General features: G+C 46.6%; 1 protein-coding gene across 3 annotated transcripts in view; it reads left to right on the top strand.

The window, feature by feature from the left end:
- Nucleotides 1-19,075, top strand: part of sergef (secretion regulating guanine nucleotide exchange factor) — a 51,294-nt gene that overhangs the window by 9,232 nt on the left and 22,987 nt on the right. For 2 of the 3 annotated variants that reach the window (XM_024416817.2, XM_024416819.2), the window contains exons 6-8: nucleotides 8,486-8,650; nucleotides 9,260-9,426; nucleotides 12,863-12,899. In XM_024416817.2, coding sequence (XP_024272585.1) covers nucleotides 8,486-8,650; nucleotides 9,260-9,426; nucleotides 12,863-12,899 — 369 coding nt within the window. The remainder of the gene's footprint in view (nucleotides 1-8,485; nucleotides 8,651-9,259; nucleotides 9,427-12,862; nucleotides 12,900-19,075) is intronic. The other variant, XM_024416818.2, reaches the window with a different exon arrangement.

Here is a 19,075-nt window from a genome sequence, read left to right as displayed (position 1 = left end):
TTTTAACAGGGGGTCATGTGTTGTATTATAGCAGGGGGGGTCATGTGTTGTATTATAGCAGGGGGTCATGTATTATATTATAGTAGGGGTTGTGTATTATAACAGGGGGTCGTGTGTTATAGCAGGGGGTCATGTGTTGTGTTATAACAGGGGTCATGTGTCATAACAGGGGGGTTGTGTTATAGCAGGGGGTCATGTGTTGTGTTATAACAGGGGGTCATGTGTTGTATTATAGCAGGGGGTCAGTTGTTATAACAGGGGGTCATGTGCTGTGTTATAGCAGGGGGTCATGTGTTGTGTTATAACAGGGGTCATGTGTTGTGTTATAACAGGGGGGGGGTCATGTGTTGTATTATAACAGGGGGTCATGTGTTATAGCAGGGGGTCATGTGTTATAGCAGGGGGTCATGTGTTGTATTATAGCAGGGGGGTCATGTGTTGTGTTGTGTTATAACAGGGGGTCATGTGTTGTATTATAGCAGGGGGTCATGTGTTGTATTATAGCAGGGGGTCATGTGTTGTGTTATAACAGGGGGTCGTGTGTTATAGCAGGGGGGGGTCAGGGGTGTGTTATAACAGGGGTCATGTGTTGTATTATAACAGGGGTCATGTGTTGTGTTATAAAAGGGGGTCATGTGTTATAGCAGGGGGTCATGTGTTGTATTATAACAGGGGGTCATGTGTTATAACAGGGGGTCATGGGGTCAGGGGGTGTTGTGTTATAACAGGGGGTCATGTGTTGTATTATAACAGGGGGTTGTGTATTATAGCAGGGGGTCGTGTGTTATAACAGGGGGTCATGTGTTGTGTTATAACAGGGGGTCATGTGTTGTGTTATAACAGGGGGTCGTGTGTTATATTATAGCAGGGGGTCGTGTGTTATATTATAGTAGGAAAAACTCCCTGGAAAGGCCAAAACCTAGGAAGAAACCTAGAGAAGAACCAGGCTATGTGGGGTGGCCAGTCCTCTTCTGTCTGTGCCGGGTGGAGATTATAACAGAACATGGCCAAGATGTTCAAATGTTCATAAATGACCAGCATGGTCGTATAATAATAATAATAAGGCAGAACAGTTGAAACTGGAGCAGCAGCACGGTCAGGTGGACTGGGGACAGCAAGGAGTCATCATGTCAGTTAGTCCTGGGGCATGGTCCTAGGGCTCAGGTCCTCCGAGAGAGAGAAAGAAAGAGAGAATTAGAGAGAGCATATGTGGGGTTGCCAGTCCTCTTCTGGCTGTGCCGGGTGGAGATTATAACAGAACATGGCCAAGATGTTCAAATGTTCATAAATGACCAGCATGGTCGAATAATAATAAGGCAGAACAGTTGAAACTGGAGCAGCAGCACGGCCAGGTGGACTGGGGACAGCAAGGAGTCATCATGTCAGGTAGTCCTGGGGCATGGTCCTAGGGCTCAGGTCCTCCGAGAGAGAGAGAAAGAGAGAATTAGAGAACGCACACTTAGATTCACACAGGACACCGAATAGGACAGGAGAGGTACTCCAGATATAACAAACTGACCCTAGCCCCCGACACATTAACTACTGCAGCATAAATACTGGAGGCTGAGACAGGAGGGGTCAGGAGACACTGTGGCCCCATCCGAGGACACCCCAGACAGGGCCAAACAGGAAGGATATAACCCCACCCACTTTGCCAAAGCACAGCCCCCACACCACTAGAGGGATATCTTCAACCACCAACTTACCATCCTGAGACAAGGCTGAGTATAGTCCACAAAGAACTCCGCCATGGCACAACCCAAGGGGGGCGCCATCCCAGACAGGATGACCACATCAGTGAATCAACCCACTCAGGTGACGCACCCCTTCCAGGGACGGCAAGAGAGAGCCCCAGTAAGCCAGTGACTCAGCCCCTGTAATAGGGTTAGAGGCAGAGAATCCCAGTGGGAAGAGGGGAACCGGCCAGGCAGAGACAGCAAGGGCGGTTCGTTGCTCCAGAGCCTTTCCGTTCACCTTCCCACTCCTGGGCCAGACTACACTCAATCATATGACCCACTGAAGAGATAAGTCTTCAGTAAGGACTTAAAGGTTGAGACCGAGTTTGCGTCTCTGACATGGGTAGGCAGACCGTTCCATAAAAATGGAGCTCTATAGGAGAAAGCCCTGCCTCCAGCTGTTTGCTTAGAAATTCTAGGGACAATTAGGAGGCCTGCGTCTTGTGACCGTAGCGTACGTGTAGGTATGTACGGCAGGACCAAATCAGAGAGATAGGTAGGAGCAAGCCCATGTAATGCTTTGTAGGTGAGCAGTAAAACCTAACTCAGTGAGGAACGCTGTATATGGCCCAGGAGGCCTGTAAACAGTAGCTATACAGAGTGATTGAGTTGCTGCATAGATTTCATGACTAGAAGCTCAAAAGACGAAAACGTCTTTTATTTTTTTTGTAAATTGAAATTTGCTATCGTAAATGTTAGCAACACCTCCGCCTTTGCGGGATGCACGGGGGATATGTTCACTAGTGTAGCCAGGAGGTGAGGCCTCATTTAACACAGTAAATTCATCAGGCTTAAGCCATGTTTCAGTCAGGCCAATCACATCAAGATTATGGTCAGTGATTAGTTCATTGACTATAATTGCCTTTGAAGTAAGGGATCTAACATTAAGTAGCCCTATTTTGAGATGTGAGGTATCATGATCTCTTTCAATAATGACAGGAATGGAGGTGGTCTTTATCCTAGTGAGATTGCTAAGGCGAACACCGCCATGTTTAGTTTTGCCCAACTTAGATTGAGGCACAGACATGGTCTCAATGGTGATAGCTGAGCTGACTACACTGACTGTGCTGGTGGCAGACTCCACTAAGCTGGCAGGCTGGATAACAGCTTGCTGCCTGGCCTGCACCCTATCTCATTGTGGAGCTAGAAGAGTTAGAGCCCTGTCTATGTTGGTAGATAAGATGAGAGCACCCCTCCAGCTAGGATGGAGTCCGTCACTCCTCAGCAGGTCAGGCTTGGTCCTGTTTGTGGGTGAGTCCCAGAAAGAGGGCCAATTATCTACAAATTCTATCTTTTGGGAGGGGCAGAAAACAGTTTTCAACCAGCGATTGAGTTGTGAGACTCTGCTGTAGAGCGCATCACTCCCCCTAACTGGGTGGGGGCCAGAGACAATTACTCGATGCCGACACATCTTTCTAGCTGATTTACACGCAGAAGCTATGTTGCGCTTGGTGATCTCTGACTGTTTCATCCTAACATCGTTGGTGCCGACGTGGATAACAATATCTCTATACTCTCTACAATTGCCAGTTTTAGCTTTGGCCAGCACCATCTTCAGATTAGCCTTAACGTCGGTAGCCCTGCCCCCTGGTAAACAGTATATGATCGCTGGATGATTCGTTTTAAGTCTAATACTGCGGGTAATGGAGTCGCCAATGACTAGAGTTTTCAATTTGTCAGAGCTAATGGTGGGAAGTGTAACGGTTTTCTAGTGGTGATGAAGGAGAGTCGGACCAAACTGCAGCGTGTCGATTGCGATCCATATTTATTAAACAAAACGTAAACACGACTAAACACTAAACACTACAAAACAATAAACGTAATGAAAACCGAAAACAGCCTATCTAGTGCAAACTAACAGAGAGTACAAGAGAGTACAAGACACTAAGGACAATCACCCACGACAAACTCAAAGAATATGGCTGCCTAAATATGGTTCCCAATCAGAGACAACGATAAGCACCTGCCTCTGATTGAGAACCACTCCAGACAGCCATAGACTTTGCTAGACAACCCACTAAGCTACAATCCCAATACCACCACCAAAACCCCAAGACAAACACACCACAATTACAAAAACCCCATGCCACACCCTGGCCTGACCAAATACATAAAGATAAACACAAAATACTTTGACCAGGGCGTGACAGAACCCCCCCCCTAAGGTGCGGACTCCCGAACGCACCTCAAAACAATAGGGAGGGTCCGGGTGGGCGTCTGTCCATGGTGGCGGCTCCAGCGCGGGGACGTGGACCCCACTCCTTTAATGTCTTAGTCCCCTCTCCCTTCGTCCCTGGATAGTCCACCGCCGCCGACCATGGCCTAGTAGTCCTCACCCAGAACCCCACTGGACTGAGGAGCAGATCGGGACTGAAGGACAGCTCGGGACCGAGGCAGCTCGGGACTAAGAGGAAGCTCGGGAGTGAGAGGAAGCTCAGGAGTGAGAGGAAGCTCAGGAGTGAGAGGAAGCTCAGGAGTGAGAGGAAGCTCAGGCAGGTCAATAGATCTACCAGCTCCTGGCTGGCTGGTGGTTTCAGCAGATCCTGGCTGACTGGCAGATCCTGGCTGACTGGCAGATCCTGGCTGACTGGCAGATCTGGAAGAGTCTGGTTGACTGGCAGATCTGGAAGAGTCTGGTTGACTGGCAGATCTGGAAGAGTCTGGTTGACTGGCAGATCTGGAAGAGTCTGGTTGACTGGCAGATCTGGAAGAGTCTGGTTGACTGGCAGATCTGGAAGAGTCTGGTTGACTGGCAGATCTGGAAGAGTCTGGTTGACTGGCAGATCTGGAAGAGTCTGGCTGACTGGCAGATCTGGAAGAGTCTGGCTGACTGGCGGCGCTGGGCAGACTGGCGGCGCTGGGCAGACTGGTGGCGCTGGGCAGACTGGCGACGCTGGGCAGACTGGCGACGCTGGGCAGACTGGCGACGCTGGGCAGACTGGCGGCGCTGGGCAGACTGGCGGCGCTGGGCAGACTGGCGGCGCTGGGCAGACTGGCGGCGCTGGGCAGACTGACGACGCTGGGCAGACTGACGACGCTGGGCAGACTGACGACGCTGGGCAGACTGACGACGCTGGGCAGACTGGCGACGCTGGGCAGACTGGCGGTGCTGGGCCGACTGGCGGTGCTGGGCAGACTGGCGATGCTGGGCAGACTGACGGCGCTGGGCAGACTGGCGACGCTGGGCAGACTGGGGGCACTGGCGGTGCTGGGCAGACTGGCGGCACTAGCTGCTCCATATAGGCTGACAGCTCTGGCGGCTTCTTACAGACTGACCGCTCTGGCGGCGTGCTGACCAGTGCAGACTGGCAGCTCCTTGCAGACTGGCAGCTCCTTACAGACTGACAGCTCCGTGCAGACTGACAGCTCCTTGCAGACTGGCTGCTCCTTGCAGACTGGCAGCTCCTTGCAGACTGGCAGCTCCTTGCAGACTGGCAGCTCCTTGCAGACTGGCAGCTTCATGCAGACTGGCAGCTCCATGCAGACTGGCTGCTCTATGCAGACTGACAGCTCTGGCTGCTTCATGCAGACTGACAGCTCAGCTCTGGCTGCTCCATGTAGACTGGCTGCTTCATGCAGACTGGCAGCTCGGGCTGCTTCATGTAGACTGGCTGCTTCATGCAGACTGACAGCTCCGGCTGCTTCATGCAGACTGGCAGCTCTGGCTGCGCTGAACAGGCGGGAGACTCCTGCAGCGCTGTGTCGGAGGAAGGCTCTGGCTGCGCTGAACAGGCGGGAGACTCCGGCAGCGCTGGAGATGAGGAAAGCTCTAACAGCGCTAGAGAGGCGAGGCGCACTGTAGGCCTGATGCGTGGTGCTGGTACTGGTGGTACTGGACCGAGGACACGCACAGGAAGCCTGGTGCGGGGAGCTGCTACCGGAGGGCTGGGGTGTGGAGGTGGTACTGGATAGACCGGACCGTGCAGGCGCACTGGAGCTCTTGAGCACCGAGCCTGCCCAACCTTACCTGGCTCGATGCCCACTCTAGCCCGGCCGATACGAGGAGCTGGAATATACCGAACCGGACTGTGCACCCGCACTGGAGACACCATGCGCTCCACAGCATAACACGGTGCCTGCCCGGTCTCTCCAGCCCCCGGTAAGCACAGGGAGTTTGCGCAGGTCTCCTACCTGGCATAGCCATACTCCCTGTGAGCCCCCCAAGAAATTTTTGGGGCTGACTCTCGGGCTTCCATCCGCTCTGCCGTGCTAGCTCCTCATAATGCCGCCTCTCTGCTTTTGCTGCCTCCAGCTCGGCTTTGGGGCGACAATAATCTCCAGGCTCATTCCAGGGTCCTTTACCGTCCAATTCCTCCTCCCATGTCCATATCTCCAGGTGGTGCAACCTCTCCCACTGTAGCTGCTGCTGCTCCTGCTGCTGCTGCCTCTGTTGCCTCTTCTCCTGTTGCACCTTTGGGCGGCTACACTCCCTGGTTTAGCCCAGGGTCCTCTCCCGTCGAGGATTTCCTCCCATGTCCAGAAATCCTTATTTAGCATCTCCTTTTTCGGCTTCTCCTGCCTGTTGACACGCCGCTTGGTCCGTTGGTGGTGGGTGATTCTGTAACGGTTTTCTAGTGGTGATGAAGGAGAGTCGGACCAAACTGCAGCGTGTCGATTGCGATCCATATTTATTAAACAAAACGTAAACACGACTAAACACTAAACACTACAAAACAATAAACGTAATGAAAACCGAAAACAGCCTATCTAGTGCAAACTAACAGAGAGTACAAGTAAGACACTAAGGACAATCACCCACGACAAACTCAAAGAATATGGCTGCCTAAATATGGTTCCCAATCAGAGACAACGATAAGCACCTGCCTCTGATTGAGAACCACTCCAGACAGCCATAGACTTTGCTAGACAACCCACTAAGCTACAATCCCAATACCACCACCAAAACCCCAAGACAAACACACCACAATTACAAAAACCCCATGCCACACCCTGGCCTGACCAAATACATAAAGATAAACACAAAATACTTTGACCAGGGCGTGACAGGAAGCTTCGGCGTCTCAGCCCCCGTAACGAGAGGAGTAGAGACCAGAGAAGACTCGGCCTCTGACTCCGACTCGCTGCTTAATGGGGAAAACCAGTTGAAAGTTTCTGTCAGCTGAATAAGCGACACCGGTTGAGCGTTCCTACAGCATTTCCTTCCAGAAACCGTGAGAAAGTTGTCCGGCTGCGGGGACTGTGCCAGGGGATTTATACTACTATCTGTACTTACTGGTGGCACAGACGCTGTTTCATCCTTTCCTACACTGAAATTACCCTTGCCTAACGATTGCGTCTGAAGCTGGGCTTGTAGCACAGCTATCCTCGCCGTAAGGCGCGTACAGCGTCTGCAATTAGAAGGCATCATGTTAATGTTACTACTTAGCTTCGGCTGTTGGAGGTCCTGACGAATCGTGTCCAGATAAAGCGTCCGGAGTGAAAAAGTTGAGGAAAAAAATATATATAAATATATAAACGGTAATTAAAAAGTAAAAACCGTAAAGTTGTCAGGTAGCAAAATAGGTTGGCAACAAAACGCACAGCAACTCGAAAACAAGTCTGCAAGTTGTGACCGGAAATGACGTGATGACGCGCGCAAACACAAGCTAACAGAAGCACCGTAACTGGTGAAGGGTCATGTGTTGTATTATAACAAGGGGTCGTGTGTTGTGTTATAACAGGGGGTCATGTGTTGTATTATAACAGGGGGTCGTGTGTTGTGTTATAACAGGGGGTCATGTGTTGTATTATAACAGGGGTCATGTGTTGTGTTATAGCAGGGGGTCATGTGTTGTGTTTTAACAGGGGGTCATGTGTTGTGTTTTAACAGGGGTCATGTGTTGTGTTATAACAGGGGGTCATGTGTTGTGTATTGTATTGTGTTATAACAGGGGGGTCATGTGTTGTGTTATAACAGGGGGTCGTGTATTGTGTTATAACAGGGGTCATGTGTTGTGTTATAACAGGGGTCGTGTATTGTGTTATAGTAGGGGTCATGTGTTATAACAGGGGGTTGTGTATTGTGTTATAACAGGGGGTCGTGTATTGTGTTATAACAGGGGGTCATGTGTTATAACAGGGGTCATGTAATTGTGTTATAGCAGGGGGTCGTGTATTGTGTTATAACAGGGGTCATGTGTATTGTGTTATAACAGGGGGGTCATGTGTTATAACAGGGGTCATGTGTATTGTGTTATAACAGGGGTCATGTGTTATAACAGGGGGTCATGTAAATTGTGTTATAGCAGGGGGTCGTGTATTGTGTTATAACAGGGGGTCGTGTATTGTGTTATAGCAGGGGTCGTGTATTGTGTTATAAACATGTGGGGGTCGTGTATTGTGTTATAACAGGGGTCGTGTATTGTGTTATAACAGGGGGTCATGTGTTATAACAGGGGGTCGTGTATTGTGTTATAACAGGGGGGGGTCATGTGTTATAACAGGGGGTCATGTAATTGTGTTATAACAGGGGGTCGTGTATTGTGTTATAACAGGGGGTCATGTGTTGTGTTTTAACGGGGTCATGTGTTGTGTTATAACAGGGGGGGTCGTGTATTGTGTTATAACAGGGGTCATGTGTTGTGTTATAACAGGGGGGTCGTGTATTGTGTTATAACAGGGGGTCATGTATTGTGTTATAACAGGGGTCATGTTATATTGTGTTATAACAGGGGGTCGTGTATTGTGTTATAACAGGGGGTCGTGTCTAGAATAGTGAGTAACAGCAGTCTATCTGTATTCTGTTCTAGCTGAGGGAGATGTGTTCCTGTGGGGCAGTAATAAGCACGGCCAGCTGACCAGTAGCAGTACAGACTCCTTCCTACCCAGACCTGTCCTCCTAGACCGCTCACCACTGGGTGGAGAGAAGGTTACCCACGTTCACAGTGGCTGGACACACCTGGTGGCCCAAACAGGTGAGAGAGAGAGACACGAAGACCTGTTTTTAGTAGGGAGAAAATGTTTTGGAATGGGCAGGGACTACCTGAACGTGTCTAATGAGAAGTGATTGTTTTCAGTTGCAAAATTGTTCAAATCGGTGTGCCTTATGGAACACACATCAATCCATTTTTTGGGGGCATCGACTCTTAACTAGAGAGTTTAAATATCAGTATTAATGGTGCTGTGGATGATACTGTTGAAAGAGGTAACTCTGGATGATACTGTTGAAAGAGGTACGATCCTAAAGCCTGAAGGTATGATGCATTATAAATGGGCTATAATGCATCGTAAGACACAATATGACCATGTTAGTGTCTACTGTCTATATACAGTATGACCCTGTTAGTGTCTACTGTCTATATACAGTATGACCCTGTTAGTGTCTATATACAGTATGACCCTGTTAGTGTCTGTATACAGTATGACCCTGTTAGTGTCTGTATACAGTATGACCCTGTTAGTGCCTGTATACAGTATGACCCTGTTAGTGTCTGTATACAGTATGACCCTGTTAGTGTCTATATACAGTATGACCCTGTTAGTGTCTTACTACCATTTTATAATGATCCGCAACTCTCTTCCAGAGAGCGGCCGTGTCTTCACTTGGGGCAGAGGCAATTATGGACAGCTGGGGAGGACAGAACTGACCAATCAGAGTGCAGATCAGCAGTCAAGTAGTGCATTGAGAGGAGCTGCCAGCCAATGGACATGTGTCCCTGCAGAAGTCAAGATCCTCTGTGGAGCCTCACAGGTGAGACGGGTCACGGGCGATACGGGTTACGGCCGTCTCGGGTCACGGGCGAGACGGGTCACGGGTTTGTTTGCGACAGTGGCCGCGTTAATAGCAGTCGCGCTACAGAAATGAATGATCAATGATTTCACAAACCTCTTGAAGAGAACTTCGGCCCCAGTCCAGCAGCAGAGGGCAGCAGAAAACTAAAATACGGAGTCCCTGGATATAAAGGTGGTTTTCCACAGAGTAAACGTCTTGATGTCAGGTTGTTGTACTGGTGCGTTGGTTGTTACCTGCATCACTGTCTTCCCTACTAACTGTGTAATAAAGGAACAGTCCAGTGAAAATCTCACTACTTTTTTTTCCTTTTTAAGTTCATGTTCTCTTAACTCATAAATAATGTTGTTGACTCATCCTATATTCGTATTTGTGGCCAATGGATGAATTGGAGAAAAAGAAGAAAAAACACCTATAAAAACCTCACCACTAATGTTTTTTTCAAACAGACTGTTTACAAAATAGAGGATAATGTAAGACTCCTGAGTAGGATGAGCTGGCCAATCAGCGGTCTAGAGGAGGATGAGCTGGCCAATCAGCGGTCTAGAGGAGGATGAGCTGGCCAATCAGCGGTCTAGAGGAGGATGAGCTGGCCAATCAGCGGTCTAGAGGAGGATGAGCTGGCCAATCAGCGGTCTAGAGGAGGATGAGCTGGCCAATCAGCGGTCTAGAGGAGGATGAGCTGGACAATCAGCGGTCTAGAGGAGGATGAGCTGGCCAATCAGCGGTCTAGAGGAGGATGAGCTGGCCAATCAGCGGTCTAGAGGAGGATGAGCTGGCCAATCAGCGGTCTAGAGGAGGATGAGCTGGCCAATCAGCGGTGTAGAGGAGGATGAGCTGGCCAATCAGCGGTCTAGAGGAGGATGAGCTGGCCAATCAGCGGTCTAGAGGAGGATGAGCTGGCCAATCAGCGGTCTAGAGGAGGATGAGCTGGACAATCAGCGGTCTAGAGGAGGATGAGCTGGCCAATCAGCGGTCTAGAGGAGGATGAGCTGGACAATCAGCGGTCTAGAGGAGGATGAGCTGGCCAATCAGCGGTCTAGAGGAGGATGAGCTGGCCAATCAGCGGTCTAGAGGAGGATGAGCTGGCCAATCAGCGGTCTAGAGGAGGATGAGCTGGCCAATCAGCGGTCTAGAGGAGGATGAGCTGGACAATCAGCGGTCTAGAGGAGGATGAGCTGGACAATCAGCGGTCTAGAGGAGGATGAGCTGGCCAATCAGCGGTCTAGAGGAGGATGAGCTGGACAATCAGCGGTCTAGAGGAGGATGAGCTGGACAATCAGCGGTCTAGAGGAGGATGAGCTGGACAATCAGCGGTCTAGAGGAGGATGAGCTGGACAATCAGCGGTCTAGAGGAGGATGAGCTGGCCAATCAGCGGTCTAGAGGAGGATGAGCTGGCCAATCAGCGGTCTAGAGGAGGATGAGCTGGCCAATCAGCGGTCTAGAGGAGGATGAGCTGGCCAATCAGCGGTCTAGAGGAGGATGAGCTGGCCAATCAGCGGTCTAGAGGAGGATGAGCTGGACAATCAGCGGTCTAGAGGAGGATGAGCTGGACAATCAGCGGTCTAGAGGAGGATGAGCTGGCCAATTAGCGGTCTAGAGGAGGATGAGCTGGACAATCAGCGGTCTAGAGGAGGATGAGCTGGCCAATCAGCGGTCTAGAGGAGGATGAGCTGGACAATCAGCGGTCTAGAGGAGGATGAGCTGGACAATCAGCGGTCTAGAGGAGGATGAGCTGGACAATCAGCGGTCTAGAGGAGGATGAGCTGGACAATCAGCGGTCTAGAGGAGGATGAGCTGGACAATCAGCGGTCTAGAGGAGGATGAGCTGGACAATCAGCGGTCTAGAGGAGGATGAGCTGGACAATCAGCGGTCTAGAGGAGGATGAGCTGGCCAATCAGCGGTCTAGAGGAGGATGAGCTGGCCAATCAGCGGTCTAGAGGAGGATGAGCTGGCCAATCAGCGGTCTAGAGGAGGATGAGCTGGCCAATCAGCGGTCTAGAGGAGGATGAGCTGGACAATCAGCGGTCTAGAGGAGGATGAGCTGGACAATCAGCGGTCTAGAGGAGGATGAGCTGGCCAATCAGCGGTCTAGAGGAGGATGAGCTGGACAATCAGCGGTCTAGAGGAGGATGAGCTGGACAATCAGCGGTCTAGAGGAGGATGAGCTGGCCAATCAGCGGTCTAGAGGAGGATGAGCTGGCCAATCAGCGGTCTAGAGGAGGATGAGCTGGCCAATCAGCGGTCTAGAGGAGGATGAGCTGGCCAATCAGCGGTCTAGAGGAGGATGAGCTGGCCAATCCGCGGTCTACTAGCATGACTATGTTTAATGACTGGTATAATTACCATACGCCCACACCATTCTGTTGCTAGGATACGCCCACAACATTCCACCACAGAAAAGCTGCTTTTTTAAACACTTAATTACCATTTCACTCGTATTGTAATTCATTATTGGTCAAATCTGGGAACACTGGACACATTTATGGCGAATGAAAATGTGCCTTCATGCTCACTCACACCCCAGAGACCCACACCTGTATCATCAGTCCCCCCACATTAACAACCAGGCACATACACTAAAAAATACACACATACACTAAAAGTATGTGGCACCCGTTTTAAAAATATAATAAATATTTAACCTTTTATTTAACTGGGCAAGTTAGTTAAGAACAAATTCTTATTTACAATGACAGCCTACCAGGGAACTGTGGGTTAACTGCCTTGTTCAGGGGCAGAACGACAGATTTACACACTGTTGCTGACAGATGTATAAAATCGAGCACACAGCCATGCAATCTCCATAGACAAACATTGGCAGTAAAATGGCCCGTACTGAAGTGCTAAGTGACTTTCAATGTGGCACCGTCATAGGATGCCACCATTCCAACAAGTAAGTTTGTTCAATTTCTGTCCTGCTAGAGCTGCCCCGGTCAACTGTAAGTGCTGATATTGTGAAGTGGAAATGTCTAGGAGCAACAACGGCTCAGCCGCGAAGTGGTAGGCCACACAAGCTTCACAGAACGGGACCGCCTACCGAGTTCCAAACTGCCTCTGGAAGCAACGTCAGCTCATGAACTGTTCGTCGGGAACTTCATGGAATGGGTTTCCATGGCCGGGCAGCTGCACACAAGCCTAACTTCACCATGCTCAATGCCAATCGCCTGCTGGAGTGTAAAGTACACCGTCATTGGAGCAGTGGAAACGCGTTCTCTGGAGTGATGAATCGCGTTTCATTTGGCAGTCTGACGGACAAATCGGAATGTTGACTGTCCTTGGGGAGAGTGTGTTTCCTGTCTAGCCTACATGACTATGTGAGGAATAGACAGGTTGACATTCAACCATTTCATATGATGTAAAGACTTCATCAGATATTTAATTTCTCTCCACAGATTGCCTGTGGATCTGAACATAACCTTGCCATCGTAGGTATGTATGTATGTCATTGAAACAACAAATGATTTGTTCTTCTACTGTATTTGGCTATAAATAGACTTTCCCCAAAATAATTGGATGATGAATGAATGTTAAAATGTACTCTGTCAACCCACTAAGAGGAAGCTGGGGGAGAGGAGGGGACAGGGGAGTTTGGAAAATGGGTCAGCAACTCTTTTTTTTATTTTTTTTATTTTTAAAGCATGTTGTTTTCACTACACTAAGTGCAAGTGACTGAAATGGGTCGTGTCCCAAATGAGACACTATGCCCTATATAGTGCACTACTGTTGACCAGAGCCCTGTGGATTGCAGCTGGCTGTTATGCGTGACTACAGGACACTGCTCTTACTTCCTGGTTTGGGGAACCAACCAGAATACAAAAATACATGCGAGGCTTAATGTGGCATTATGGGGAAAAATGAATATTTGATGGGGTTTTTCCTCGCCTGTTCACTTCTTCAATAAGTGAAGGATTCTCCCGTCTAATGCATGACAAACCTCTGGGTGAAATGTTAAAATAATTAGTGGTTGGGGGGTAAGTCACATACAAATTGCCTGCTGGAGACTGAGCATCAATCCCTGCATCCTCCCCACTGTTTCTTCCACTACCTGTCTCCCCTTCCGATTTCCATTCTGCCTCAATACAATGTAAAATACCTTAAGAAATGTATTGAAATAAATAATTAGTTAGCTATGAAAACACCCTTTTTTTTTATCCAAATGTTGGTGAGGTTAATTACAGTTGACCTGACACATCCAAATATGGAATGGAATTGATGGATAGAATTATATGCATAGAATTCAATAGAACACGTTTGATTGGACGGTGTTACGGTTTTCTTCCGGTGAAAGAGAGGAGGACCAAAATGCAGCGTGGTTATTTATAAACATCTTTAATAAAGATGAAAATACGAACAATATACAAAACAAGAAACGTGAAAAACCGAAACAGCCCTATCTGGTGCAACAAACACAGAGACAGGAACAATCACCCACGAAACACCCAAAGAATATGGCTGCCTAAATATGGTTCCCAATCAGAGACAACGATAAACACCTGCCTCTGATTGAGAACCACTCTAGGCAACCATAGACTTACCTAGAATACTATACTAAACACAACCCCATAAACTACAAAACCCCTAGACAAAACAAACCACATAAATCACCCATGTCACATCCTGGCCTAACCAAAATAATAAAGAGAACACAGAATACTAAGACCAGGGCGTGACAGTACCCCCCTCCCTAAAGGTGCGGACTCCAGGCTGCACACCTAAACCCATAGGGGAGGGTCTGGGTGGGCGTCTGTCCACGGTGGCGGCTCTGGCGCTGGACGTGGACCCCACTTCATCATAGTCTTTGTCCAAGACCAGGGCATGACAGACAGGACCTTTTTAAAGAATTAGTAAGAGAGAGAGAGATATAATGCTTTACAGTTTAACATTAGGGTGAAATGTTAATTATTTTGTTGATGCTTGAGGCGAATTCAAGGGTTTGGATTATAACTATGTCGCCCTATAGGGATTTATAATCTTTGGCTACAGGAAGTAATTACTTCTAGGGAAGACGAGTATCACTGACTGAGTTAATGACTCACACACACACAGTATATGAAAAGCAGAATATGTGTCACTGACAGGGTTAATTAACCAAGTTGCTCTGTGTTAATGAGAAGAGTCAAACACAAGAACAATCACACGGAACTTTTCACAGTTGTATATTGTGTTTGCACAATGAGTCTGCATCACAAATGGCACTCTATTCCCTATATAGTGCACTACTTTAGACCAGATCCCTATAGAATCCTATTCCCTATATAGTGCACTACTTTAGACCAGAGCCCTATATGGTGCACTACTTTAGACCAGAGCCCTATAGAACTCTATTCCCTATATACTGCACTACTTTAGACCAGAAACCCTATATAGTGCACTACTTTAGACCAGAGCCCTATTCCCTAGATAGTGCACTACTTTAGACCAGAGCCCTACAGAACCCTATTCCCTATATAGTGCACTACTTTAGACCAGAGCCCTATATAGTGCACTACTTTAGACCAGAGCCCTATAGAACCCTATTCCCTATATAGTGCACTACTTTAGACCAGAGCCTTATATGGTGCACTACTTTAGACCAGAGCCCTATAGAACCCTATTCCCTATATAGTGCACTATTTTAGACCAGAGCCCTATATAACCCTATATATAGTGCACTACTTTAGACCAGAGCCCTATAGAACCCTAAATATAGTGCACTACTTTAGACCAGAGCCCTATGGAACCCTATTCCCTATATAGTGCACTACTTTTGACCAGAGCCCAATGGGTCCTACTCCAAAGTAGTGTACTATATAGGGAACAGAGTGCCATTTGGGCTCCAAAGTAGTGTACTATATAGGGAACAGAGTGCCATTTGGGACGCGGACCTGTACAGTGTGTGAATAGAGTTTGAGTAGAGTTTAAATACAGGTTGAATAGAGTTTAAATACAGGTTGAATAGAGTTTAAATGCAGGATGAATAGAGTTTGAATACAGGCTGAGTAGAGTTTAAATACAGGCTGAATAGAGTTTGAGTAGAGTTTAAATACAGGCTGAATAGAGTTTGAGTAGAGTTTAAATACAGGCTGAATAGAGTTTGAGTGGAGTTTAAATACAGGCTGAATAGAGTTTGAGTGGAGTTTAAATACAGGCTGAATAGAGTTTGAGTAGAGTTTAAATACAGGCTGAATAGAGTTTAAATACAGGCTGAATAGAGTTTAAATACAGGTTGAATATAGTTTAAATACAGGCTGAATAGAGTTTAAATACAGGATGAATAGAGTTTGAGTGGAGTTTAAATACAGGTTGAATAGAGTTTGAGTGGAGTTTAAATACAGGTTGAGTAGAGTTTAAATACAGGCTGAATAGAGTTTAAATACAGGCTGAATATAGTTTAAATACAGGTTGAGTAGAGTTTTTAAATACAGGTTGAATAGAGTTTAAATACAGGATGAATAGAGTTTGAGTGGAGTTTAAATACAGGCTGAATAGAGTTTGAGTGGAGTTTAAATACAGGTTGAATAGAGTTTGAGTGGAGTTTAAATACAGGTTGAATAGAGTTTGAGTAGAGTTTTAAATACAGGCTGAATAGAGTTTGTTGAATGTAAATAGATTGTTTTACAGTAGAGCCTATTAAAGTGGAATTTACAGCGTTTTAACTACTTTGCAGATATGCAACAGACAATCATAATATTAGTTATTTGTCAAATTCTCAGTTTATGCAACAACTTTATCAGAGGAAGTTATATTCGACTCAAAATTCCGTTACGTGAAGTAAGGCATTGTTGTTGAATAGATGGATGCAGTTCAATGCATGATAACTATAATTCACCAATACATTTCTTGGTCATCCCAAAAAGAATGATCACAAGTCAGTCATAATGTGGCTAATAGGCTAACTTATTTATTTATGAAGCTATTTATGTGGCAAGCTAAAACCAACCGAGCCTAATGTAAGCTAGCTAGCTAGCTGCTGGGAGGATGTCATGGCAACATTGGAGGAGTGGGTGAGTGACCGGCTTTCTCCCCTCATATATCATTTTTTTTCAATGGCCACAGCTAGACGCAGGTGTCGTTTGGTTAGCAGGAAATGTAAATCGCTTTGCTAGCTAGTTATGCTGAACTTGAACGACTGTTATCCAGTCAGCATATCTCTTGTGCAGTGGTGTAAAAATACGTTAAAGTACTACTTAAGTAGTGTTTTGGGGGTATCTGTACTTTACTATTTATATGTTTGACAACTTTTAGTTTTACTTCACTACATTCCCCCCATACTTTTTACTCCATAAAAAGTATGACACCCAAAAGTAGTCGTTACATTTTGAATGCTTAGCAGGACAAGAAAATGGTCCAATTCACACACTGGCATGTATCAAGAGAACTTCCCTGGTCATCCCTACTGCCTCCGATCTGGCATGTATCAAGAGAACTTCCCTGGTCATCCCTACTGCCTCCGATCTGGCATGTATCAAGAGAACTTCCCTGGTCATCCCTACTGCCTCCGATCTGGCATGTATCAAGAGAACTTCCCTGGTCATCCCTACTGCCTCCGATCTGGCATGTATCAAGAGAACATTCCTGTGGCAAATACCTTATTTGCTTAAAGGCCTGCTGTAGTTCTGCGCAACGGTCTAAACTGCAGTCCTGGAAGAGACAGATGTTTTTTTAGGTTTAATTTACTGCAGTGTCTAGTTTCACAAACGCCTTACAACTTACGCCCAAACCGGGCGCGCGCCATCATGCGCAAATTGATTTTGACTTCCCCCCCCCACCCCCCCCACACCAAAAGCGATCACGCATGTTGAAATATCAAAACAAACTCTGAACCAATTATTTAAATTTGGGGACAGGTCGAAAAGCATTAAACATTTATGGCAATTTAGATAGCTTGTAGTTGCAAGCTAATTTGTCCCGGGATATGTTATTTTACCTGAAATGCACAAGGTCCTCTACTCCGACAATTAATCCACACACAAAACAGTCAACCGAGTCGTTTCTAGTCATCTCTCCTCCCAGGCCTTTTCTTCTTTGGACTTTTATATTGCGATTGGCAACTAACTTTCATAAGGTGTATTACCACCACAACCTCAGTTAATCTTTCAATCACCCACGTGGATATAACCAATGAGGAGATGGCACGTGGGCAAATGCTTCTAAAAGCCAATGAGATGAGAGAGGCAGGACTTGCAGCGTGTTCTGCGCAACAAATAGAAGAAACTTCTATTTTAGCGCCTGGCAACGCAGACACTCATTGGCTCGCGCGGTCAGTGTGGGTGCAATGATTGAATAACATGTATGTGTATATTTATTTTCCAACATACGTGACGCGAACGTTGTGGTCAGCATGTTAGTATACGTAATTCCCAAACATTAAGAATTCATGAAAACGTGAAAATGAACATATCTAAGTGCTCTCTTGTCATAAACAAAAGTGTCATTCTTCATGTATATGAACAGATTTTAATAAGATTGAATGTTGCTAAAAATGCTGTCAGTTCCAATTTAATATCATGTTCAAATACACCTAGTGTATTACACAACACAATAAAACCTTTTTGCTGTCTAATGTGGTTTTTGGTTTGGTCATGGTCAAATACAGTGGCACGTGTTTTGGCTCTGTACTCCAGCAGTACTTTGGATTTGAAATGATACACTTATAAGGTTAACGTGCAGACTGTCAGCTTTAATTTGAGGGTATTTTCATCCATGTTGGGTGAACCGTTAAGAAATCACAGCCCTTTTTTTGTAAATAGTCTCCAGATTTTTAGGGGACCAACTGTATTGGGACAAATTCACTTATGTGTATTAAAGTAGTGCAAAGTTTAGTATTTGTTGGATGCTGGTTTGGTTGTGTTTCAGATTATTTGTGCCCAATCGAATAATACCAATGTAGCTGCTACCATGTTTACAGATAATCCTAAATTAATTGTGAATAATGATGAGTGAGAAAGTTAGACACACCAATATCATACCCCCAAGAGATGCTAATGTCTCACCATTATAATCACATGGGAGGTTAGCATTTTATATCACAACCCCAGGAGATGCTAACCTCTCACCATTATAATCACATGGGAGGTTAGCATTTTATATCACAACCCCAAGAGATGCAAACCTCTCACCGTTACAATAACAGGGGAGGTTAGCATTTTATATCATACCCCCAAGAGATGCAAACCTCTCACCATTACAATAACAGGGGAGGTTAGCATTTTATATCATTTTATATCATACCCCCAAGAGATGCAAACCTCTCACCGTTACAATAACAGGGAGGTTAGCATTTTATATCATACCCCAAGACAGGGGATAGCATTTTATATCATGCAAGACCTCTCACCGCATTTTATATCATACAAGAATAACACCGTTACAATGGGAGGTTAGCATTTTATATCATACCCCCAAGAGATGCAAACCTCTCACCGCATTTTATATTACAATAACAGGGGAGGTTAGCATTTTATATCATACCCCCCAAGAGATGCTAACCTCTCACCGTTACAATGACAGGGGAGGTTAGCATTTTATATCATACCCCCAAGAGATGCAAACCTCTCACCATTACAATGACAGGGGAGGTTAGCATTTTTGGAGGGTATGATATTTGTGCGTCTAATTTTCTCACT

Source organism: Oncorhynchus tshawytscha, linkage group LG19 (assembly GCF_018296145.1).
Source record: "Oncorhynchus tshawytscha isolate Ot180627B linkage group LG19, Otsh_v2.0, whole genome shotgun sequence".
NCBI lineage: Eukaryota > Metazoa > Chordata > Actinopteri > Salmoniformes > Salmonidae > Oncorhynchus > Oncorhynchus tshawytscha.
Note: the sequence above shows the minus strand (reverse complement) of the source record. Positions and strands in the feature narration are given on the sequence as shown.